Here is a 27,745-nt window from a genome sequence, read left to right on the forward strand (position 1 = left end):
ATGCACTTTTCAAACGGCTGTAACTTTTGAACCCATTGGTGTACAGAAATTCTACTCATCACGCTCATCACATTCCATGCATTACATTAAGACTCTGTCCATTACAGTACCGGCCATCTTGAAAAGTACAGCATTGCGTTTTTACATTTCTAGTCCTAAATATTGTGATCGCATGTTATGAAAATTGGCTCACGCGATCTTTGGACTGAGCCGCACAGACGTGACTGAAAGACATGCGATTTTGTTCAAAAGTTATGAGGTCGAAAACTTTTCAAAGTTGACCCAAAAATGGATTTGAGGCCTCTCAGCCATTTTTCGATCTATCGGTACGAAACTTTATACGCTTCATCGACACCTCGGAGTGCGCTTGCGGCACCTTCGGGAGCGTAGCCCCGTATCGCGGCTTGCAGCTATATTGTGGTTCTTGTTGTTGTTATGACCTTTCCTCACTTTTAAGTTGGCTTTCTTTACAAAAATCTATAGTTAAAAAAAGCATACTTGAAGTTTATTTTATTGAGGAAAAAAGCTTTGAACATGTATGTTTACGAGACATTGTGTAAAACTTTAAAAAAAAAGTGTTAAATGAGCAAATCAATCGGATCTTTACATTTACGTTTACATGTAGTCATTTAGCAGATGCGTTTATACAAAGCGACTTAAAAATGAAGTAAACAATAGAAGCAATTGGAACAACATAAGGACAACAAAATGCATAAGTGCCGTAAAACTGGTCTTATATAGCACAGCACAGTATACAAAGCTACGTTTTTTTTCAGTAAACACAAGCCACGCACACTTCGAAGACTTCATGAACATAAGTTGAGTACATGTACTGTTTGAAGGCTAGATAAACTGTAAGTATGCTTGAATGTCATTTTACGTATATTTCCGAGAACATCAAAAGTAGTCTGAGATCATACTTTCTTATTTAAAGGCATACTAATAGCACACTTGAAAGAATTAGCTGAACAAAAACACAAATGTCATTTTTAAAGCTGTTGAAGTTAAAATGTTTATATAGTCACAACAAAAACGTCTTATCAGAATTCTGTTTAAGATCGGTTTACAATCATATATACAAACATATGTTACAGATTAAATAGAAATCATACTAGGCATTGCATTTTACACAGGCAAAAGGTTTCATCATTCAATGGAAAGCTCATGTCTGGAGTTTCAGTAAACGTCAAAGCCAAATCTTCACTCATCACTTGACTGGCAACAGTGGCTATATTATAATTACGTTTGTCACTACAAGCTGATGATATTTCTCCGTAAGTAAAAGCTCTTTATCAGAACTACCAATTTCACATTGTCTGATTTTTATTCATGATTGTGTGACATCATGCGATGAAACGGACATCTTCAATGTTTCCAAAGAGGTCTGAAATATGCCTTGGCAATGACGAGCAGTTTCTTTGTTTTTCTTTGCCGTGCGCTACACTTTGTGCATCAGGCTGTTAAACAGGCAAACCGAGTAATTCACATGATGAAAAATAACTTCACAGAAGCAGGAGAAACAGAATGACCTCCCATCTCCTCGTGCCAACCAACTCATAAAAATACAGTTGATATGTCACTAAAGTAAACGTGTTATGGCACTACCATGGTAGTACTACGGTATTCTATGAAGAAGTAGCATTGAAATACCACAGTATATGATTATGTCAGACATGACCATGTACCATGATATATTTAATATCTGACCAACACTAAACTTCCTGAGAGATTTATTTTTACACAGAATCAAAGGATTTTATAGGACTCGGTGTTTCGCATTGTGACATTTTTATGTTTAGCACATTTCTCCAACCCTCAAAATGTCATTAGATAAAAAAATGTGAATTATGCAGCAGTATTTGAAGAAAAAATCATGTTTTTTATGATGTTATCATGTTTTTCATGTTAGTTAGCTGTATTTTCTTTAGTTATTATGTCTTAAATCTAAACAAACCAACTGCAGTTTGATTGATATTAATTGGAATGCACAATAAAAAAAGTATTTTGAATAACTTTTTCAAATCTCATTTTGGAACCAAACTCTTAATTTATAGTAATCGTTATATAAAGAAATTAGGTACTTAAATCAACATTTTTAATAATAATTGGACACAATAAAATTCAATGAAAAATGTGCTAAGATTTAAAAAATGTCACAAATCCAAATGGATCTTAAAATATCATTTTAAATACCAAATTGAACTTTAAACATGACATAAACATGTTAAATATAATGTCATATACAACTTAATCAGTTCATCCTGACATTCAAAATTTGAGTCAATTTTCTCAATTTGGGACTGCGTTTTGCCACTTTGGCAGGACTATAAAAACGTTCCTTTTTTCTCTTTAGGTCAGTGAGGTATCATGAATGGCTTCGCATCAGAAGCTAAACTCCGTGCAGCATCTCGTCAGTCTGAAGCTCATGTGGAAACGGACGAAAGAAAGATCTCACGGACGCTGTGGTCCGTCCACATCTCTTTCCCACAGATGTCTGTATCAGACGGGCGGCTCTTCTGAGATGGTGGGCAGGTTCGGTGGGGCTGGCGAGTTGTGAGGTTCTCCTCGAACGCCGATGCTGGAGATGGACCAGACGTCACTGAGCTCTGCCGTACGGAGAGAAACGTCACAGTGGCTGCTCGCAGATCAGTAATGAGACACATGAGCGGTTCAGAGGGGAACAGAGAAGCCATGCACAGGGTAAACATGCAGGGAGACATGGGGGTCCAGAGAGAGGGACGGGCCATCAAAGAACAGAGGATTCCAGCGAATGCCCCGCACCTCAGAGGGTTCTAAAGTCACATTCAAACACATGCAAGAGGAAAAACAAACAACCCATACAGACATGTCATATATGACCTATATTACCATAGGTGCCACATATATCATCACATATACAGTATAGATCCCTCAGGTGCATAAAGTTTCTAACATATATGGAATAGATTTTTGTCGTTTTCCTATATTTACCATATATACTATATAACATACTGTATGAAGAGTTTTGTTCCAAAATGAGATTAAAATTTACAATCATGTTTTTTTATTGTGCATTCCAATCAAGGTTATTTTAGTTTACTCAATTAAAACTTTGAAAACATATCTGTTCATTGAAATCAAATCAAATATTGACCTAAAAATTATGGGAAAAACTTAACTAAAGGAAAAATTGAAATGGTGCCTCAAACATAAACTGAAATAAGTTTGAAGCACTAAAACTATAATAATAAACAAAAACTAAAATAAAACTAAAATAGAAAACAAATAAATAATAAAATGACAAAAAGATATACAAAAATTGCTAAAACTTTAACTGAAATTAACATAAAAACTAAAAATCTCAAAATAAAGCTAATTTAAAATATGAATAAAACTAAAATAACTCTGATTCCACTGAATATCAATCAAACTGCAGTTGGTTTGTTTTGATTTAAGCCATAATAACTCAACTAACCAACACAATAAAAACATGATAACATAATAAAAAACATGATTTTTGAACATTTCTTAAGTTCACCTCAAAATCTAAATCTTCAGCAACAACTATAACCATGATGTCTATGAGGAGGCCTGGAAATCTCAAATATCTTTATTTGTGTTGCGAAGACACCGGGAGGTCTTAAAACATGTTGAACGTCATGTGGGTGAGTCAAAATAACTCTAATTAATAATTAATATTTTAATACAAAATAATTTAGATTTTGAGGTGAACTTCTCTTCTTTTTTTTCTGTCTCTTCATACAGTATGTCCATCTAGAATTAGGGTATGGAAGCTCACATTTTGGGGAGGGAATCTGAGTATGAAATTATGATGTACTGTATATGGTTTCTGACCTTATTTACATATGTAGCTGGGGTTTTCATGCATACAGAAATTCTGCATATTGTAGATGCAAGCAGATGAAAGATGAGCGATGGCACATGAGATAACTTACCGGTCCTGAACTTGCTGTACGGTCCGTTCTCATTCACCTGTCTGCTGCCAGACCAGAAAGGTAAACCTCTCTCACGCCACCTGCAGGAGGAAAGATGAAGGGTGATTTTATTTCATCAAACACCCGTATCAACTTGTTTCTTTTAAAATGTCTTAGTAGAGTGTAATTGTTGAAACACATGACGAGTATGGAGGTGTAAATGAATGAGACATTTGGTGGATTTGATGAGTTGATTTTGAGATCTTTAATCATATTGACTTGATTGCAGACGAGGGAAATCTGAGCTCAGTTTGACACACTGTTGACATCTCTTCTCAAACTCTCATGACGGACACATTTGAGATTTTAAAGATTTTTGTTGGGTCTTTCCTATGGGTTGAGACATTTTTTTACTGTCTGTGGATAGTAATATGTTAATATCTGAAAGCAACATCACTCGACAGGAGCAGATTAGTGTTTCATGGGTGCAGTCAGGACTCACCAGTGGAATATAAAAACAGCGGCGATGAGGAAAGCAGAGACGTTATCCGTCAGACTCCACATTAAACTGTAGTCCTCAGGAGTCTGCGTGCGTGCGAGCGTGTGTGTGAGGAACAGAGATCAATGATAATAAAACACAATGAGATTTCTTATTCCTGATGTCCTGATGTCACTCACCATGAGAAAGAGCGGCCGCTGGAGTTTCTTCAGAATGTGAAGAGCGTTAGTGGTCACTGAATGAGCTCCCGCACACCACGCCAGAGAATAAAGCCACGGCTGACTGATCACATACAGATTAGTACTGATGTTCACTGATGCGTACTTTCTGAAAAGAGAAACACATCGAGGAGAGAGAGAGAGAGAGAGAGAGAGAGTGAGTGATGTAAGGTTCAGGACAAAAGAAACAAGCAAACGTTTGAGACCCTATAGAGTCGAGAGAGCTTTCTCTGTATACCTCAAGTTTATTTTATTCAGTAAGTACACAAATATCAAAGTACTTGTAGTACAGTATATCTCTAAGTGTACTATTTTCATAATACTTGGGAAATTGGGCCACTTTTAGTTGATGAAAGTATACCTTTAAGTGAACATTCAAGTGTAAACTTAGTAGAAAACTTTAAAAACACAACTAGTTTTGATGTTTTTCAGTTGTACTGCAACTATAACTTATAGGTATACTGATTCTTGACTAGTTGAATACTTGCTAGTTTCTAGAGAATGAAATACCTTTTTAGCACATTTTAGCACTAGTGGATGAAAATAAACTTTGAATTATACTCAGTGAACTACTAGTTTAGTACTCTGTACTCTCCACTACTTGTAGATTATTTTAAAGAGACAGTTCACCCAAAAATGAAAATTCTGTCGTCATTTACTCAATCTCTTGTCATTTCAAACATGAATGACTTTCTTTCTTCCGCAGAACACAAAAGAAGATATTTTGAAGAATGTTAACTGGCCCCCATTCACTTGCATTGTTTTTTGGAAGTCAATGGGGTCCATTGTTACCAACTTTCTTCCAAATATCTTCTTTTGTGTTCTGCAGAAGAAAGAAAGTCATACAGGTTTGAAATGATGAGAGGGTGAGTAAATGATGACAGAATTTTCATTTTTGGGTGAACTATCCCTTTAAGTGAATTTTACATTATATTTACATCTTACTATTTACATATTTTGCACTTTAAGTATACTGTTGTTTATACTTAGTTATATAAATTAGGTATTTTTTTTACCACAAATATACATTTAAGTGTACTTGAAGTAAAATTGAAGTGTATTTTTATTATCAAAAATGTAAAACATTACAGGGAGCATTGCCTAAGGATTGTGGGTTTGATAACCAAGGAACAAACATACTGACAAAAATATGAAGAGTTTGTTCTTAAAAAAATGATGATGTTATAATGTTTTTATTGTGTTTTATTGTGTTAGTGAGCTGTATTTTTTGAGTTATTATGGCTTAAATCAAAACAAACCTACTTAATTGATATTAATTGGAATGCACAATAAAAAAACATGATTTTTGAAGAATTTTAAAAACAAAGTTCTCTCTTTGGAAATAAACTTCGTATATACCTCATGCATTGTATAAAGTCGATAAAAGTGTCTGCCAAAAGTATCAACGTAAATACGTCTGACGCGCGTTACTGTGCCTGTGTGTACCTGATCTGCTCCTGTGACATGTGGCTGTAATGGAGGTTGAGTCGCACTATATGTTCCTCCTGAAGCTCCGCGAGGGTGCCGTGATCTCCAGACGTCTGCTGTAAGTCCGGGTCCAGCTCCTGTACCAGACTCCTCTGATCCGCCGGCAACCACAACACCTGACAGAAAACACACCATTATAAACACACATGACACACCGCCCATCCGGCTCCTTCAAACAAGTTATCAAAAGTAATGCTTCATGGTGCATGCAAGAGTTCATCAGGATCATGACCCACCTGACTGGAGTTAATGGAGGATTCGTTGTGTATCACCTCCAGGGTGCGACTGATCCATGTGTCTCTGTACGGGTGACCTCTGGGTGGCCGTCTGAGGTCAAAGATCACCAGTCTCCCGTGCTGGGCAGCCAGGTTCAGAAGCTCTTTCAGGGTGGGAATGGTCTGGTTCTGGACCTGAACCTTCTCTTGCACACCGAGAGAAGACGCCGTACCGAAAGGGTCCCTCTAAGAGGAGAAACAGAACGAGCAACTGTGTGACTGTCTGAGACAGTTTATTAACAGATGACCCAAATTGACTTGAGACAGAGAAGACGATATATTTCATTGAAAACAAATGAAATGTATAATTGATTCCATAATTAATTATTAAGGCAATTGAGGTGGTTTGACTGGTCATTGGTCTGGTTTTGTTACGCAGATCTGGCAACCCTGTCCGAGGAGCTCAAAGGTAGCGGATGCATTTCACAACAATCCCATGATAAACGCCTCATCAAAGCTGTCTGGGTTGATCTTTAAACAGGGTGAGACCGCAGACGTGTGTCTTTTAGGGTCGACTGGACCTGTGACGCATGCTACCTGCTGGCAAAACCTAATTCCAGACAGAATCCTCTAATCCCTATTGATTCCAGCAGGGATTTGAGAGGGATTTGTGAGGTTAATTACGAGGGCAGTAACCACACCACTTTTGGATGTGTATCTTTGTATCGTATCACTGAGGCAATCTGCAGACAACACAGAATCCGTCTGGTCTGTTGTCTGAGAAAACGCATTCTATTCTGTAAGAAAGGTTCACACACATCAGTAGATCCTTACCTGAAGGAACCACGATCCAGCGTTGAGGATCTCCAGCTCGCTCCAGGTGAACATCGCTGCCGGGGCGTCTGTTCGGTTTGGAAACATCTCGTGCGCGTTTGTGGTTCTCCTCAGTGTGCTGTCGTGCATCAGGAACGGAATACCATCGTAACTGCAGACAGAAATGTTGTACGTGAGTCCTGTACGCTCTTCAAAGTAAAGATGCTGCAAAAGATTCTTTACAGCAACACCACATAAGAATCATGTTTGGTTACCCCGTGGCTTACTCTTTACATTTATATGGTCCGAAGTCACGACAACAACTTTATGTGTAAAACCTTTGTTAAAAACAGTCTTATGTGTCAGCGGGACAACAAGACTCCGTTGCTGGAAAACCACCGTTAATATCAATTCTATTTTGACAGTATATTGATAGCAAATAACAACGAGAAAATGAAGGAATGAGAAAAAAAAGAAAGACAAAAGGAGGGATGCAAAACAAGTTGCACCTTGACAAATTTTGAGATTTACAGGTTAGTGAAGTAAGAAAAAGTCATTCGCGTAATGGAATTCCATCTAAATGCTTTTTACACAATTTTGTGTCATTTTGTCCCATAAATCTATCACTTAAGGATTATTATTATTTATTAAGGACAATTATTAATTAGTTTCTCTTGGTGTAGTCGTTTTTATATAAAGGCGGGGTGTCCGATTTCTCATAGCCGTTGTTGATGTTCAAATCACCAAAACAAACACACCCCTAACCCCATCTTTCTCTTTGGTCAGCGCTCGGCTCGACTAATGTCCGTCCTGTGCACCTTACTGCTGATTGGCTACAAGGTTGTTATGGTACTCGGCCCGACTTTGTCTAAACAAGCGTAATTTGGAAATCGGACACCCCGCCTTTAAGGTTAGGTCCAAAGAATAAGTTCGGTTTTGATAAGTTTTATCACAAAGTTCAATTGTTCTGAAATAAAACTCTAAATATAAATATAGCGTTTGGTTCCAAAATGAGATAACTCCGTTTATTTATTTATTTTGACAAATCATGTTTTTTATGATGTCATCCTGTTTTTCTTGTGTTTAATTGTGTTAGTTAGCTGTACTATTTTTGTTTGTTTTTTTGTTATTATGGCTTCAATCAAAACAAACCGACTGCAGTCTGATTGATATTAATTGGAAGGCACAATAAAAAAACGTTTAAAAACGGAGTTATCTCGTTTTGGAACCAAACTCTTCATATATTTCTGTATATACAGTATGTACATTACTTTGCTGGGCACGTGGATGTGTGTGACAGATATAGATCTGATGATGTATGACTGTCAGCATCCAGTCATCAAACCTGCGTAATATAAGGTGTGAATACAGCGCTGGTGTTACCTATAGAGTGTTCTGGTGCTGGTTCGGTAGAGATGAGAACAGGATTCATGTTCTCGAATCACTTTAACTCAACACAACACTGTGACTCTCGCATCAGATCTGTACTTTTACAGATCTCTCGTTACGAGCACATCTTTGTCCGGCGCTTGTGAATGAGAAGCTCATTGACGGTCTGTTGGTGGTTCCGAAGCAGTGAATCACAGAAAGATGCTCATGTCTGATGACTCAAAGTGTTCTGGGTCGCTAAAGAAGAAGTTTAAATCTCACAAGCAGAGGCTGTGCAATGTTGAGACATCTTAGGAATCTTAAAGAAATTTGTACTGTGTGCGATGACAGCCGTTCTAAGATGGTGGACTTGTTGATGTATCTGGAGCTGGTAAATGTGGCATCTGTATGTATTTATATGTATACTATAGTCATCCACCTTGAGACTGCGTTTCTACCCATGTAACCTCACAGGTGACTGATTTAGTACGATCTATGTAGGCAACCGTTCCCAAAAACCTGATTAAAAACTATCTCACAGATTTGACTTCTTGGAAGTAACATCACACATACAGAAGAACACCTACACGAATAGTAAAGTACTGTTGAAAGACATGTATTACATATGAGAAAGCCCATCATGTGTCAACGCTTAAAATAATGCTTTTATAGGTAAACGAAATGTTAGCGAATGAGACAAGACTCTCACCTGATCGTGACATCAGTCTCTAATCCCTCTCCACCCGCCTCTACGGCTCTCTCAAAAGACAGCTGTGTATTCTCTGGCGCTAACTGTTCGAAGAGAAATGGGGAAGAGAAAAGAGTTCATGCCAATGGGGTCAAACAAAAAAAAACACCAACTGCAATTTGATCAAAATCCCCCGTCCTCTCTTTCAGCATGACACAGAAACGTGATATTGTAATAACACACCATGGGTGCTCCTCTGTGTCCGATGAGAATGGGCGCTGGTCCCAGGGTTCCTTCGTCTTTGATACACGAAGAATACATGCCCAGAGGCACCAGATACAGCGTGAGGAGAACAGCCAAATACAGACTCAGGATAACCACCTGTCTCTCTGAAACACAAGAACCCTTCTCTCATCACTCCATACAACAAACCCAAGATTATAGTTCATATATAAAGTGAACAATATCTGATGGATGTCTCTCTCTCTCTCTCTCTCTCTCTCTCTCTCAAAAAAACACTGAATTAAATGAGAGTGAGGTGTAAATGAATGTAGATTGTAGAGGTAACATAATCTGGATTTGGGTCAATTTGATAAGAAATGACTTAATATTGAGATTTTCCATAATATTGACTTTTGATTGCAGGTGAGACAAATCTAAGCTCCGTTTGACACATTGTTCGGATCTCTTCTGAAACTCTGATAGAGACATTTGTGAGAATTCTGGCTGGAGATAAACATCAAAAGCGTGAATGTAAAGAAAGATTAATGTCACGCCAACAAGAGCCAATTAGATCTTGCGACACCCTGCTGGGTCGCCCATAAACAGAATGACGCATGTTTATGTCATCTCTAAACTAGCACGGCTCATTTCAAGATGGGAGAGAGAGAGAGAGAGAGAGAGAGAGGTGATGTGACATTGTGACAATGGAGAGGTCTGTGGATGGAGGCGATCATCACATCCAGCTGGTGTGAGCTCAGTCTGTGTCGTGCAGCTGTCTTATTTATCATGACCTTATTAAAGAGTCTCAGACATGACTCAGAGATGATCAGAGAGACCAATGAGACTGTGGGATTGAAACCAACTGAGCTCCAGAAGGACAGATACTGCATCACTCGACTCTTTAATAAAAGTGTAAAATTGATGTGTTCATTCATACGGTTGATTTTTTTACACTAATATCACCAAAAGCCACATAGCTTACCACTGAGGATTCACATTGGGTTCACATTCATCTTTGGCACCAAACAGGATCGCATACCTCTTTTGTTCATGCGAAAGAAGTGTAAGGCTATCGGCCAGGACAGAAGTGTCATCAGTGAAACTCCGCCCACATGAAGATAGGGCGCCGTGACCTGCAAAACAAAATCCACGTTACCCCGTCACAGAGTTACGCTTGACACACGAATAACATGCTGAGGTGCGGGTGACGCGACCCACCTGAAACGAGAGGAGCAGCGTGGTCCATTCTTTACTCCACAGATCAGAGAGGACAGCTGTAGCGCTGATGGAGAAACTCAGAGTCACCAGGATACCAATCTGTGTTGGCACCAAAACAAACAGACGGCAGTCGTGATTCTGAATGTAGTCACTTCACTGAAGTCCAATAAAACAACATCACTGCAACATAAGTTGATACTTCATTCACCTTGTGGCTCCAGTGGAGGTAAAGCCGCTGACCTTCAGACAGAAGACAAACTGCTAGCACCTGCGAAACATTCAAAGCACACATCAGCATCTTCGCTGTCAGCACGCGCTGATGTCAAAGCACTTTGTTGCAGTTCAACGTTCTCACCAGCAGGAGGGCGATGTAGGTGAAGAGCGCCGCCGCCGCCACCAACAACACCACTGACCACGGGAACCAGAAACCCAAGTTCCCAAAATTAAACCTGAAACATCGGACCATAGAAAGTTCATATGTCAATCATTCAGTAGCAGGGTACACTGTAAAAAAAATTAAGCCTTCACAACAACAAAAAATCTTAGTACTAATTTCCCCTCGCTTTTTCTTGTTCACTCAACTTTTTGAAATAGAAGTTGTACTGACTTAAAATAATGAATTGGAGATACAAAAAATAATTCATTGGGATAACTCAGGATTATTTGTTGTACTGACTTAAAACAAGTACTGTAATTGGAGATACAAAAAATAATTAATTGAGGTAATTTAGGATTATTAGTTTTCTTGAGAGGTACAAAATAAGTATGCTTAAGTCATTAGTTGTCACAACATAGTCAAGTTTACATAATGAACAACATAACAAATTATTTTTGTTGGCTGAACATAAATAAAGAATATAAATGGTTATTTAAAAATAAACAAACATTTTTGTCTTTTACTACAATTTGAGTAAACTTTGATGATGATCAAACAACTGCTTGAACAGTTTGAGTTACGTTGGGTCTGCACTTACACCTCAACATTGAACACACAAACCTCAACCATGGTAACAATCAAAAACCATCATTCATTAAAAAAACTCTAAACACAACAGATAACAAACAGTAACAACAAGATTAAAGCATAAATTATTCCAGCAAGAACTAAAACACTAATCTTTAAAAGAAAAACAAATAAGAAACACCGAATTGAACATGCTGCAGTGCATCTTGGGAACTTTCAAACTCTTGTTTGTTCATTGTACATTGACGTAACTCAATTTTTTACATTTATAGAGGTCTTTTTGAGTGAACATGCAAAGAATTTTTCACACAACTCATATTTTTAAGTTAATGAAGAAAATGTTTGGTTACAATGAATGAACTTATTAAAAGAAGTTCTGTGAACTTTTTCATGGACTTTTGCTGAACCAACACAACAAAATTAGTTGTTTGAACTTTTTTTGAGTTGGGTTTTTTACAGTGTACACAGAGTGACCCCAAAAGATTATTTCTTCATGTAAGTAAAAACCAAACTGTATGAATGTAATTGCATTCGATGACATTTATCTACAAACAAATGATGCTACATATTTTCTAAGGAATTGATTTGACTTTTTTTATTTTTGTACACTCAACTGGCATCAGTGTAATGTTTGTGAATGTATGAAGTTATGTATGTTACATAACTCTAAAATCTCACACTGGCACATCCTGTAACGGAGGTCACATTTGTCCACCGCACACGTCATCGAGGTTCTCACATTCCAGGTAAAACTAACATTTATTTCTCATAATCATTGTAGTTTCATTCTTACCTTGATACATAACGGTTGCTTTTCTGAAATAATAAACCTGGATGACGTAAAAAGTGGCACGTATGGTCACCCTAAGCTATAAAAACGTTTATATTCTTTTCTTTAAAAATGATATTTTGCCATCTATTGTAATGACGGTCAATATTTAATGAATTTAATAATTGAATCATTTAATGTCCAGAGACACTCACCAGTCAAAGTCATTATAATCATTCTGTGCTTCACTCCAGAAATACAGCAACACCAGCGTCAGGAAAAAGGTCACAATGATGAGAGCGAAGCTACCGCATTCCAGCTGTAACACAAGACACATTTATTTACATTTAGGTATTTACCAGATGCTTTTATGCAAATAGTGAGGAAAACAAGGAAATTGTCTTAGGAAGTTACTAAAGTTACAAAGTTCCGAACACAAACACAACATATCTGACTTTTGGGACGTCAGCGTGTATGCACAGTGAGTCAATGAAACCTCTGAACTTGCTCCAGTGTTTGTGAATCTTCTAGAAGCATTTCCTTCTGTCTATGAAAAAACTGCTTGTTTTACACAACGGCCCATTAACAGATGAGAAGCAGAATCAATGAAGAAAACAAATCACTCACGACTGTAAAAAGTGCCTTGATAAACACTTTCCCTGTGGTTTAACTTGTGTGCAGATATTCTGCTTGACGTAAGAACATTCAAAGATCTAAAGGAAATACTTTAACAAACCCAGCGATGGAGAAAATATGCTGATAAATGAAATACATCATAAATGTGGTGCTTTTTCTTCATAAGCATGCACTGGCTTCACCCATCCTGATGTCTGCGTTTAGTTTGACCATAGAAACATGAACTACATTTGATTTCCAAAAGAAAATCAAGGCAGACATTAAAGTAAAATCATGGATGTAATTCAAATATATAGACTCAAATACTGAAGATAAAAGCTGCTCTGGAACATACTTCAATACTAATATTTCTGCGGTATGTATACTGTGCATAGTATGCACACTTTCTGCATGAACAGATGATATACTTGATCTGCCAAAAAATTTGCAATATACAACTACACTATATGAGATACTGTATCCCATAATGCCGTGCACTGGACAATTTAAACTGCAAACAATATCAACCACAATTTAAAAAAAACTATTGATTCATTTGATCGGACTGTCAAGAGTTGAGACATTGTCAAACAACGTTTGCATAAAATACAAAACAAATGGAGAAATGAATGTTTCGCTGAATCAAACATGCAAAGTAATGAGGTCACGTGGCAACAATGTAGCAGTTTGCAAATGTTACAACATGACATCATCATCAGTCAAATTCTGAATGCAAAACATTATATCAATCATTATATCAACATCTGACTTTGTGAGGTTTTGTTTGCCAACACGTCATCTCAAATTTGCTTGATTTTCCAGTAAATGAGAACAGAGCATGTGTGTGTGTGTGTGTGTGCGTGTGTGTGCGTGCGTGTGTGTGTGTGTGTGTTCATGTTTGTATATCCCGGTGGGGACCTAAACCTGAATGCACACCAACACATGGGGACTCGTGTCACCGTGGGGACCAAAATTGAGGTCCCCAGGGGCAAAAAAGCTAATAAATTGTACAGAACAATATTTTTTACAAATCTAAAAATGCAAAAAGTGTTCTATGATCTTTAGGTTTAGGGATAGGGTTAGGGATAGGGGATAGAATATACAGTTTGTCCAGTATAAAAACATTACGCCTATGGACTGTCCCCACGGGGATAGTCAACCAAAGCGTGTGTGTGTGTGTGTGTGTGTGTGTGTGTGTGCGTGTGCGTGTGCGTGTGCGTGTGCGTGTGCGTGTGCGTGTGCGTGTGCGTGTGCGTGCGTTCTGACCCGGCTGCAGCAGCATTCTCCCGGCTGGGCTTTGGCTCTCTGATAGCGCCTCCACTGGCAGCCGTACAGACCGCCCAGACACGAGACGAACGGCTGGTGCTCATATCTCTGCAGCAGCTGCCGCCGAACCACCTTTAACTTCCCCAGCTTCAGTCTGGACAGGCTCACCGGAGAGCGGCCCACACGTCAGCCGCTACCCTGCATGGAGCAGCCCGGAGCGGAGAGACGAGAGGAGCGGCCGCGGGGACGACAGATGATCTGAAGAGACAGACGCACACAACCATAAATATGACATACTACAAGAAACGAGCTTAGAAGATCAGTTATGTTGTTTAGAAAATCTCTCATTCATTTTGCTCCAGACTGGCTGGTCTGATAAAAAGAGAGGCTGTCTGATCTGATGTGACCCTGTTGCTGAGACACAGTTCAGGAGAGATGCCGGTTCCTGCAGCTAAGCCAGTTAGCAGATCTTAAAGTGCCAGATCAGAGTAAATACAGAGAGATGTGGTCCAGACCCATTACATACATACTAACCAAAGGATACAGAAATGCTGATAAAGTCCAGCATCAGAGGTCATGAAGATAAAAACAAACCATCAGAAAACCTTTGCCGCCGCTTACACTGTTAAATACTTACGTGATTAACACTTAGTAACATCAACATGCTTTTACATAATTTAAACATAATGCAAACAATTATAATAAGCCAGAAGAGATTAAACTTGATTTATAAATGGTCCAGTGTTTGATATTTAGCGGCATCTAGTGGTGTGGTTGCGAATTGCAACCAACGGCTCACTCCACCCCTCCCTTTCGAAGCACTATGGTGGCTGGCACAGAACTAAGATGTCGTCACGTTTTTGCTTCTTTCCCGTAGGAGATAACGTATTTACGAAACGCGTTCTGTAGAGCAGTTTGTCCGTTTAGGGCTACTGTAGAAACAACATGGTGAATTCCATGTAAGGGGATCCCCGACATAATACAGTAGACAGAAATAGCTCATTCTAAGATCATAAAAACATAACGCTTCATTATGTAAGCTCTTTATACACCTCTGAACACATAGTTATGTTTATTATATTGCATTTCGGTCAGATCCTCCAAAAAATTACACGTATTAAATTAATTTAATAGAGTTGAAATGACTTGTACAGCCAGTTTTTTAGATTTTAGATTTAGATTTAGATTCAATTTATTGTCATTGCACATGTACAAGTACAAGGCAACGAAATGTGACCTCTGCATTTAACCCATCCAGAGAGAGTAGTGAACACACGTACAATGTGATTATACTTATAGAAACACGCACAAAAAAATCTCTATTATGACAGCAAGCCACTCATAACATACACAAATATACATATTTTTGCATAAACAATGTTGTGTTTTCCGAAAACACGAACTGTAGTTTTATTTGGCTAATAATCATGTCATCAAAAACATCTCGACCTGTTTTCTAAAAGCTTCTTTACATCATTTCTCTGCTTTATAAAGATGTGAAAGACAAACAGAAGCTCGTGTTGTCTTCCGCAGGGATGTCACGGACACATAAAACACTTCTGAACATCTGCCAGCATTAAGAAAGCGTCGGCTTTAATGTCCAGACCAGACATCCTTGGAGTCTTTGTAGTTGATTTAGAGGACAGCTCTAATGGGAATACCTGGACAAAGGCTCCACCCTCTCTGACTGTTGTCATGGTGATGCCCTTGACGGCAGTGCAGTCTTAAATGAAAATGACCAGATGTGAGGATGAGACAGCAGCTCGGTTATCACCTCACCCCACGAAAATAATGCAACTAGAAATCTTTCGTCTGATCTGAATCTAAACGGACAAGAATCTTTGTTTATGGTATATATTATACTGTATATTACCCCTGACACAGAGCAGACAGTGAAAACACGCTTGTCGTCTCTTTAACTTTATCTGTGTTGTTCAACATGTGAAGATCCCTTATTCAGAAAAAGACTGCTTTCAAAGAAAAGTTGATTTGACAACGGTGACTAAGTCATGCCCTTCGACCTTGAAATGTGTTAGCGTGCCACAGTAAAGCGAAGGCAGTAAAACATTGCTTTCCTATCTCTCACGTGAACTACCTTTGGCTGGAATGAGAAACAAAGCTGTCACAATGCTATAAAGCCCAGTTAAACCGATGTCATCTATTACAAAACAAAATGTACGGAAAATACCAGAAAACATGATGCGCTTTAGACTTAAAACATCTGAAAGTGGCAGCAGTCATACAGTATATCCCCATGTAACGTCATGAAGCCGATGTCTGAAGTCTAATGGATGCTAATGGAATTTGTAAAGACATACAATCGGTTTAATGTGTAAAGTCTTTAATATTTTCTAACAGAGAGAGATTGAGTTGTGCCGTCTAACTGAAGGTTGTGAAAGCATCTAAACAGGGTGAGAAACACACAGATCTGTTCAGAGAGGCACAATGCTTTGTTTAAACATAAATAAACAATGCACGCACAAATAATAGAACTGCCCGGCAGCAGAACTATTGTGCTTTCATTACGGCTCTGAATCATCACCATCGCTCCATCGCATCTGTTTGATCTCAATTCGATATTGGTCTAATTGACCACATTTGGAGTATTAGAAATATGACAACTCAAGGAAATGTGTGTGGCACCTGCCTCTCCAAACCTCACTTTTCTTTTGGGTTCAAGCACTGTAGATTGTCGCTTACTGGCCCAAGTCTCAGGTCCCACTTTCAATGTAAATTACTGTGAATTTCTACCGGTTTCACCCATTCGACCGCTTTAACAGAACAACACGACAAACTGAATGTATCATTAGCTGGCAACAATATGGTACAAATCATTCTGTGAATACTGTTCGTCTGATCTCTCTCACACACAAACCAGCATTTAATTGTGTGTGTTTAAGAAGGAAGTGACCTGATCAACCTGAAACAGACAATCCTCTTACAGTCTGTCGTCTCGTACCTTCGCAAAGTCGATATTATTGAAGATCTCAAACATTTCTCATCAAATCCTGATTATTTGACCTCTACAATCTACATTCATTTACACCTTCACACTCTTCACGTGTTTACACAATTACACTCTCATTTTTGGAGAAACATCTGATGAACCAACTGAGAACTCTATCAAATCTCCTGAGCAATGAAAGAGCAAACTCCGAGCAATAACATTTTCCTCTGGGAAGAAATGCTTTCAGAACACTCACACAATCAATATACCGACTGTAACACAATGGCACTTTAATACAAAACGTGGTCGTTTTGGCCTTGAGTCGATGGCCTTGTGGTTAGTGCTCTGACATAATGGCGCCGTTGCGCTCCGGGCGACCCGAGTTCGAGTCCGGCTCATGGTCCTTTCCCGATCCCACCCCCTCTCTCGCCCACTTCACTTCCTGTCCTCTGTCCTACTGCACTAATAAAGGCAAAAAGGCCAAAAAATGTTATCTTTAACAAAAAACATGGCATTGACATGACAGTCTATAAAAATGTCCTAGTATTTCTTGGTTCTTTTTCCTAAAGTCCACTGTCTGAAAGTTTATTTCAGGTTTCACTGCTTTTATGAGATTGAATCAAACAGGCACAAACACACACTTCGCCTTTTACTGATTTCTAGAGAATTCAGAGCTTTGTAACTGATCTGTTCATTCATGGCTCTGACAATAACACACTCCATAACAACAGATGTGAGACTCTAGAGTTCACTTAACAGATCATAACATCACGCTTTATCACACATTAATAAACTACACATTTAGAATGTGTTTGAAAGTGAGTAAATGTGTCTGCTCACCGACTCTTCAGATGCAGAAATAATCTAGAGATAATAGTATAAAAACAGCCTAGCAGCTCCCGGACGATCAGCGCATTGACTCTCTGTGTTTGTGTGAAGAACAGCAGTTGCTAAAGCCTTGTTGATGTCTCACCACAGCGACACTGAAAACTAACTCCTCCCACTGACTCTCTCTCTCTCTCTCTCTACACTGCAACACTCCAAACTCCTCCCACTGACTCTCTCCCGCTCTCTCTCTCTCTCTCTCTACACTGCAACACTCCAAACTCCTCCCACTGACTCTCTCCCACTCTCTCTCTCTCTCTCTCTCTTTACACTGCAACACTCCAAACTCCTCCCACTGACTCTCTTTCTCACACACACCACTACAAACTCCTCCCACTGACTCTCTTTCTCACACACACCACTACAAACTGCTCCCACCGACTCTCCCCCTCTCTCTCTCTCTCTCTCTCTCTTTACACTGCAACACTCCAAACTCCTCCCACTGACTCTCTTTCTCACACACACCACTACAAACTCCTCCCACTGACTCTCTTTCTCACACACACCACTACAAACTGCTCCCACCGACTCTCTCCCGCTCTCTCTCTCTCTCTCTCTCTTTACACTGCAACACTCCAAACTCCTCCCACTGACTCTCTTTCTCTCACACACACACACCACTCCAAACTCCTCCCACTGACTCTCTTTCTCACACACACACACACTCACCACCGCAACACTCCAAACTTCTCCCACTGACTCTCTCTCTCACACTAACACACACTCACCACTGCAACACTCCAAACTCCTCCCACTGACTCTCTCTCTATCACACAATCACCACCGCAACTATCCAAACTCCTCCCACTGACTCTCTTTCTCACACACACACACTCACCACCTCAACACTCCAAACTCCTCCCACTGACTCTCACTCTCCCACACAAACACACTCACCCCCACAACACTCCAAACTCCTCCAAACTCCTCTCACTGACTCTCTCTTACTCTCTCTCTCTCACACAAACACACTCACCACCGCAACACTCAAAATTCCTCCCACTGACTCTCTTTCTCTCACACACACACACCACTCCAAAGTCCTCCCACTGACTCTCTTTCTCACACACACACACACTCACCACCACAACACTCCAAATTCCTTCCACTGACTCTCTCTCACACACACACACAATCACCACCGCAACTATCAAAACTCCTCCCACTGACTCTCTTTCTCACACACACACACAACTCCAAACTCCTCCCACTGACTCTCTTACTCTCTCACACAAACACACTCACCACCGCAACACTCATAACTCCTCCCACTGACTGTCTTTCTCACACACACTCACCACCGCAACACTCCAAACTCCTCCCACTGACTCTCTCTCACACAGACCAGTGGCGATCCGTGACTCCTCTTCAGGGGAAGCAGTAATGCGAAGCTCGGCAAAACATGTATTTAGCCCGTCATGTGTGTGGCGCGTCATTTCAAAATACGTGCCTGCTTCAGACAGAAAGGGTTTTTAATAAAACCCTTCAGACGAAAGGGTTTTTAATAAAAGAGACGTTCGCGTTTGCTAGATACTCGCTTAGTCTCATGTGTAATCAGATCAATTAAGTGTTAACGCAGTGTCTTCTGAACGCGAGCATCTCTTTTATCATAAACCCTTTAGACGAGTCTGCAGCAGGCACGTATTTTGACATGATGTGTGATGCACATAGGTTCACGTGAAGCGCTGAACACGTATTTTGAATTCATGCTTCCCCTGAAGAGGAGGCACCGATCGCCACTGACACAGACACACACACAATCACCACCACAACTATCCAAACTCCTCCCACTGACTCTCTTTCACACACACACACACACACACACACACACACTCACCACCGCAACACTCCAAACTCCTCCAACTGACTCTCTCTTTCTCTCTCACACACACACACACACACACACACACACACACACACACACAATCACCACCGCAACTATCCAAACTCCTCCCACTGACTCACTCTCACACACACACTCACGACCGCAACACTCCAAACTCCTCCCACTGACTCTCTTTCACACACACTCACCACCGCAACACTCCAAACTCCTCCCACCGACTCTCTTTTTTCTCACACACACACACATTCTCACCACCTCAACACTCCAAACTCCTCCCACTGACTCTCTCTCTCACTCTCCCACACAAACACACTCACCACAGCAACACTCCAAACTCCTCCCACTGACTCTCTCTCTCACTCTCCCACACAAACACACTCACCACAGCAACACTCCAAACTCCTCCCACTGACTCCCTCTCCTACACACACACGCACACAAACACACGCAAACACGCACGCACACACACACACACACTCTTCTCTTTCATTCATTTATATTATAGCCTATTAAAATTTGCCGTTTCAATGTAACGTTTTAATTTAATTTAGTTTAATTTAATTACAAATAATGTGACTGTTTTATTTGTAGTTTACCCTAGGACCAGATATAGATTGAAACTGATGTGTGGTCTTGTTGTCCATATAAAGTTGAGACTGTTTTTTTTGTCTGAATGGCTTGTAAAGGTTTGTAAACACACAACACTGCAAGCAAATGATTTTTTTTGGCAAAAAAATATCCACAATATTCCTCCGACCAAAATGAATCCATGAAAAATACACCTGAGCTTCTGCGACACTGACAGGACTGTTCAACCAAGAAAAGTAGCTGGATGTGGACTTTTTACAGCATTGACATTTTTTCATGTAGATTGCGTACATTTAAACAACGCATCTGTATTTTATTCTCCTGCACGTCAATCCTGGGGATTGTTATGTTGAAACTGTACCATTCATTCATTTCTTTCTCTGTGTGCACCTTTAGATCTGAAAAAGAATCTTTCTGAGTTCTCTTGTAAAGGCTTGAATTCTAATGTGTGACGTAACTCAGCTCTGACGCAGTTTGATGTGAAACTCGTCTTTGCTCTCCGGTCGGCATGAGCGACCGCACGGCGTTTCACGCGCAGCTTCTTAATCACCTTATCTGTCCGTTTCCATCTGTTATGTGCATGTAAACACACCTCTGGGGAGCTTACAAAAAAACACTCTAACCTTCCACCATGTCCATTGGAGTTTATCTAGATTGTAATGGCTGGCAATGGCTTTAAACAGGGCACTTAAACCCCTGGGACTCATGGGAGGAGGAGGAGGAGGAGAATCCCTGCCATGAATATGTCAGGGTAAAGACAAGAAGCATCACATATTACATCATTCAGAGTTTCCCTACAGCACAGGGTAAACATAGTAAACATCTCACTGATAAAGCACAATCTTGATTTTAAATCTACTTTTAATCTATTCATGCAATTCATTGATACAATACCTTTTTTCTTAGATACAAATGAGATTCAACAGAAGAAATCTCAAAAACGGCTCAAACTGAGCTCAGATTTGTCTCGTCTGCAATCAAAAGTCAATATTATTGAAGATCTCAATATGAACTTTAACATTTCTCATCAAGTTTACTCAAATCCAGATTATTTGACATCTACAATCTACTTTCATTTCACACCTCCAAACTCTTTATGTGTTTCAACAACCACACTTCTCCTACGGAAAAGACGCATCGGTTATGTTTGTGTCCTTCATCTGAGACGGAGGAAATGTGCATGGAGATGAATATCACTGTGAGGTCAAAGCATCACTAGTTCCTCTCATAAGAATAGAAACCTTGAAAACTAATAAGCAGAGCACAGAGCGTTCACAAAATAGCCTCCTACGCACAGTGCAGCACTTCATCTTCTCACAAGTTTGATTGAGTCTTCAACATAAAACCTCACCTATTTAAACCTTACACAGACTCCACACCAAAACATACTAACACCCTAATAAACAGAATGTTGTATTTAAACACTGCATTGTAAACTGTGATATAGATTGCATATTAAAACATGTATACGTGCAAGAATAAACAACATTATTAACATGTTTAAGCGTAATTATGATACAGTATGCCATAATAACATGTATGACACAGACACTGTATTTGTCTAAGCATTCTGTACGTTGCATACACAATAAGCTTTACATTGGTAGTTTTGTGCAGCATGTGGAGGTTTGTCATATGTAAATGCTCACCTGGCTGATGTTGCAGTGGATCGGGTCCAGTGAAATCACTGCGTCGAGTTCATCTGTGCATGCACGTGCAGCCTCCTCAGCATCAGCATCAGCACCACGACACGACACGACACAACACAACACGCACGAAGACGCACCTGTGATGTTACTGACGCGCAGATGCTTCGCGTGCCGCAGTGTCGCGAGCGTCCGACGCGTCTGTGATCGCGCTGCGCACTGCCGCTGATGCAGCGACTCAACGCGTGAGCTCAAGGATATCGATCACTGTTATGTAACTCAACTCTCACAGCGACTAGGCGCTTAAGACATGACAGAATCATTTCATCACGTCTTTATAATAGAAAAATCATTGATGATATTTTAATAACAAATATAACACATGACTATTAGTTATTTCAATGCCATTTCGTCATTTTATATGATTTGAGCATATTGTATATTTGAAACACAATGTGTTAAAATAACTTATTCAAAACTTATCCTTGACAATGTTTACTAACAATCATGATATAATGTTTACATTGAACATCAGAAGGGTTTATCCAAAGCGACTAAAGCCGCGGTCACACTGGACGTTTCGTTCCATTGACTTCTATTACGCATGCGAATGCGACGGACTGGAAACGCAAGACCGTCCGAAGATATTTCGCATTTCACTGCGTAGCAAAGTTCTGATGCGATCTGGGAAAAACCCAACACATGGTGAACATTTACATATTACATTTTGACACCATATAAAAGCTGTTTTTATTTCGCTCAGACCATGTAGGCCTATGTAACAAAAGTTATGGCTGTCTGAAGTTGGCTGAGCGCTAGGATTTTCAGCAACGGAATTTGGAGAAAAACGGGTTTAAAGTTAAGTGATGAAAATAAAAGCACAAAAGTCAAGTATCACAAGTAAAAGTTCACAAAACGCATTTGGGGCCACTATAGATTTTTGTGGAGCTTGTAGACGTGCGCATTATCATAAAATCTCTTTTGGTTTAAATCTGAGCGGATTTTTTATCACTAATGACTGTCAGGGACAGATTACCATGATCTCATATCACAGGACCAGATGTTTCATGTGTTGAAAAGCTTCTGAGAATAACACAGTAATGCATTAAAGGGATACACTTCACCCAAAAATGAAAATTCATTTAATATCCTTCGAGTTGTTCTAAATCTGTATAAATGTCTTTGTTCTGATGAACACAGAGAAAGATATTTGGAAGATTGCTTATAACCAAACAGATCTTGCCCCCCATTGACTACCATAGTGGGAAAAATTACTTTATCATTTTTTTTGTTCTGTTGAACACCAATGATGACATTTTGAAGAATGTAGGACAGCAAACCGTTCTGTGGCACTTTTGACTACCATTGTTTTTTTCCTACTATGGGAGTCAATGGGGGGCAAAATCTGTCTGGTTATAAGCATTCTTCCAAATATCTTTCTCTGTGTTCTTCAGAACAAAGAAATGTATACAGATTTGGAACAACATGAAGGTGAGTAAATGATGACAGAATTGTCATTTTTGGGTGAAGTATCCCTTTAATGTTGGCTATTTGAATCCACTAAACTCAATGTGTTTGCCTCTCTCTTCATTGAACTGAACTACACTATGTGAGATTTTTACATTACAAATTTTACACTGCAAAACTGAATTAACAAAAAATATCTGCATCGTCTTTGTGAGCATCAATGAATGTTTACAGCTATTTGTATTAGTTACTGGACATTTTTGCGATAGTTCAGTGATAAATTCAGTTATGATTTTCCAGGTATTTCCTCACCATCACTAAAGTGTTTTGTCTTGCCAGTGTTATATGTGGCATTGGCAGCTTTCCAAACCATTAAATGCCAGCGCAGCAGGATTTCACAAACTTTTTTACTGTGACAAATGTTAAAACACTACAGAACACATCCCAAATTCCCACTACAGAGCTTCTCCATTTAATTCCAGACAGACCGAGCATGCAGTAAATTTGCTTTAGATGAAAAGTGTCTGCGAAATAACCCAAAGAACTACTGCTTGCCCTGCAAAACAAGCAGTCTGCTGCGTTGCATAACTAATCATTTGCATTAGCAGGGGCGTTCAGATGGGTCCGGCACATCACCGCTTCTCGCAAGCTTTCCAAATCCATCTCACAGACCAAAGAAAGAAGCTTAGAAGTTTAAGAACATTACTAATCCGATTATTGTGTACAGAAAACCTTTTCATTGAGTGTTTTGGTGAACTGCTCATCTGGATAAGTGCTGTGGCACAATCGCCATCATTGTTGCTTCAGCTGTGGTCTGTTTCGAGTTTTCACAGATCAGCTGTAATGCTTTTCATTGCATAACAATCTTAAGATTGATCCTTACAGAAGCTATGAAAGGAAAATGTTTATACAAAGGGCAAAGTGCTCTTATATGATCATGCTTCAAAAATAGCGTTATTCAGTCTTCTTGTTCACCAAAAATGAAAATGACGTCATCCCCTAATGTTCTAAACTCCTGACTTCTTGATCTTCTTTCATACAGCAACATTGGAAGGTTGTTGACATGAGAGAAAACACATGAGAAATTAGAAAATGACGACACAATTTTCACTCATACTATTCATATAACATTCTAGATGTTTTCTGTCACAATAGAGCAGAAGTAGGCATGGGCCGGAATGAGATTCTGACGGCTTCACCGCACTGCAATTACACTAAAATGTGTTATTTTCAAATGTCTGCATAAACAAACAACGTTTTAACTGGACACAATACATTGCATTTTTAAGCAACATGTATGTCAGGTTAAAATAAAGCCTTTAAATGACAATAAATGTATTTTTGTAATATATATTAAAAGTAAACATCAAATCAATTACATGACTTAATGATTTAATTCATTTTGTGTAAACACCGCTCATACCTTAGAAACGGTATCACAGACTATTTTCGTGGTTTTGAAACCTTGACTCTTTAAAACCTCGGTATACCTTGAAACCGGCCCATGCCTAAGCAGAAGATAAAGCTTGCCACACACTAAAGCCATTTCAGACGTTTTGCAAGTATTTTTTAACAGTGCCACTGTTTCCATCTACCGTATGTAACCAGAGTTACATAAAATAAACCAAACCAAATCTATCTTGACCTACTATGTGTGTGCTGTGCAGAACAAGCATTAAATGAACATTAAACAACTAAAAATACAAAATATTTTTTTGTCTTTGATCAATTATGATAAACATCTTTCTAGTTATACTAAGCTCCAGCATATTTTATATCAAGCTTTGGAGTACTGTAGAAATTGACACTTACAAAAAAGTCAACACCACACTTTGACTAATTCTGAAGTTTATTTGTCCCGTTTCATGAAGATTTTTGATCATCAAAAGGCCTTATAAACAGTTTATGGCTCGCATAGATTGTGATTGCTTACAGGAAATTTTGTCTTCTTCACAAATCCCTTCAGTCCTCTGGGAGAATCAAAATAATAACAGATTGCATCACGAACGCTTGTGCCATCTTTAAAAATCATTGTACTATCAGTGTCATGGTTTAAGGCCTAAGGTTACATTAATGCAACGAAAACGTTTATTTTCCCATTTCTTTAACTTTAATATTTGACACAAAAGATCTTAATGCGACGAACACGGTTGATTTTGTATTTTTAATCTGGGAGGGGTCACGGGCCGGTAAAATGTTCAGTCTCTTCATGCACAGGCATCCTTCATAGAGAACCTTCATCAGCTGTGTTTTCATTGATTTTCAATATTAATCATGTGAATCCGTTCCGTAGCAGATTTACTCTCCAGAGTTTGAGACTTTTTTAATTCAATATAATCGCAGTGCAAACGTACCACACAATCTCAGTTAATCTATTACCCAATGTGAACACACACGCACACTCTCTCACACACAAACGCACAGAAAACATCTTAAAAAAGTTGTAAAACGACAAAAAAAGAAAACATCACTTTCATGATCCAACATTAAACACAAAAACAAATGAATTCCAAAAAATAAACAAACAGAGAGATCCAGAGAAAGAGACCATCCCTCTCTCTCTCTGGTGAAATACAGGGGCAAATCCCCCAGAATCCTTTGGGCCTGAGGCACTGTGACCCATTAGTACTCTATTTCCAGTGATGTCATCATTCGGGTCGTTTTGGTGACCTCTGTGACCACAGCGGTGACTGCAGACCCCCTCTGACCCTAACAGTAGAAGTAAAGGGTGAGTGTTGAGTAACACCTCACCACAAGAGCCCCTGACCGGGACAAGAGAGAGATACGGATGATGGGGCGCTCTGGGGGTTTGGGACAGAGGAGAGGTGAGGCCGGGGCCCTTCCCGCGGGATTAGCGGTTGTTCTTGGCCGCTTCTTTAGCTGCTATAATCAACGGAGTGAGACTGGACAGAGGCTTCGCCACTTTCAGGAACTGATGCTGCAAGAATAGAAAGAGACGTGCGTTGTTACATTGAGGCACATTTACAAGCGGAAATTCGAAAGAAACTTAACCTACTTTAAAAACATTACAGTCAAAAAATAAATAATTAGTTCAGAAGCTGAGAAAAATATGACATCATACACTCTTAAAAAAGGGTGCTTCAAAAGGTCCTTCGATGCCATAGAAGAACCTTTTGGTTCCATAAAGAACCTTTAAAGTCCCTGTGAACCGGAAGTTCCGATCGTTTTTACTTCCGTATTCTGACACATTTTCTTCAAAGGAGAAAATGAGTGGGCGTGGCTTGCGTTTTTCACTGTGAACTGATTGGATGTGTAAAAACAGCTGTTGCACTGATTTTGAAATGGAACTGGCAGCAGACTGACAGTTGAAGGGGAGGAGTTACGGATGCTCCGCCCAAGCCGCCTAGTTTACGTCATTTCAGATGGATAGTCATTTCAGGGCGGAAGTGCATTTTCAGATTTTAATTGAAGATTATGAGGGTACATGAATTTAAAAAAGAAAATGACCCACATTGATAAACTACTTACTACAAACGCTGCAATATTTCATGAAAAAATAAGAATTGTCATTTTTAATTTCACTGGGACTTTAACATCTGAAGAATCTTTATGTTTCACAAACGGTTCTTTGTGACGAAAAAAGGTTCTTTAGATTATCCAATTCAATTCAAGAATCGTTTATAATCTAAACGATCTTCAGATTATAAAAAAGTAAGAAAGAGATGGTTCTTTAAAGAACCTTTGGCTGAATGGTTCTTTGTGTTCTATGGCATCGCTGTGAAGAACCTCTTAAGAACCTTTATTTTTAAGAGTGTACATTGGACTGTAGATTTGGGGATTAGTTCTGGAAAGCACATTTCTGTGCACATTTCATTTTAAGGGTCACCAGCGGGTGATCTTAGGAGCAGACAGAGTTTCTTCTTACTGTATTAAATCGGTTCTATTTTCTGCACCCACTCAGTATTCAATATCTGAGATTTCCTGCAGTTATTTTCTTCATCCCTCTCTCAATTCACGCTTGAGTCATATGACGCGTTACACAACATCAATAGTGACGCGCACACACTTTCAGGGCTTTTCCAGAAAGTTCTGGCAACAGACTGAACTTTTCTAAATCAGATGCGAGTGTGGGAGTCATGCCACAGAGA

General features: G+C 39.3%; 2 protein-coding genes across 3 annotated transcripts in view; both read right to left on the reverse strand.

Moving 5' to 3' along the window:
• Positions 1–501: 501 nt before the first annotated feature.
• gdpd4a (glycerophosphodiester phosphodiesterase domain containing 4a) lies at positions 502–14,443 on the reverse strand (the record flags this gene model as incomplete). The annotated part of the gene is made up of 15 exons (XM_057347659.1): positions 502–2,606; positions 3,936–4,015; positions 4,417–4,499; positions 4,593–4,740; positions 6,078–6,235; positions 6,356–6,580; positions 7,169–7,319; positions 9,225–9,307; positions 9,447–9,592; positions 10,465–10,558; positions 10,644–10,742; positions 10,852–10,911; positions 10,999–11,092; positions 12,592–12,695; positions 14,258–14,443. Coding segments are annotated over 15 exons (1,818 nt in total), but the record flags the coding sequence as incomplete, so codon positions are not given.
• An 11,024-nt stretch (positions 14,444–25,467) lies between these two features.
• The window catches only part of pak1 (p21 protein (Cdc42/Rac)-activated kinase 1), a 35,961-nt gene continuing 33,683 nt past the window's right edge, over positions 25,468–27,745 (reverse strand). For both annotated transcript variants that reach the window (XM_057348013.1, XM_057348014.1), the window contains exon 15: positions 25,468–26,574. In XM_057348013.1, the coding sequence (XP_057203996.1) occupies positions 26,488–26,574 (87 nt within the window). In that variant the 3' untranslated portion in view covers positions 25,468–26,487. The remainder of the gene's footprint in view (positions 26,575–27,745) is intronic.

The sequence above is a fragment of the Triplophysa rosa genome, linkage group LG12 (genome assembly GCF_024868665.1).
Source record: "Triplophysa rosa linkage group LG12, Trosa_1v2, whole genome shotgun sequence".
NCBI classification, from domain to species: Eukaryota; Metazoa; Chordata; class Actinopteri; order Cypriniformes; family Nemacheilidae; genus Triplophysa; species Triplophysa rosa.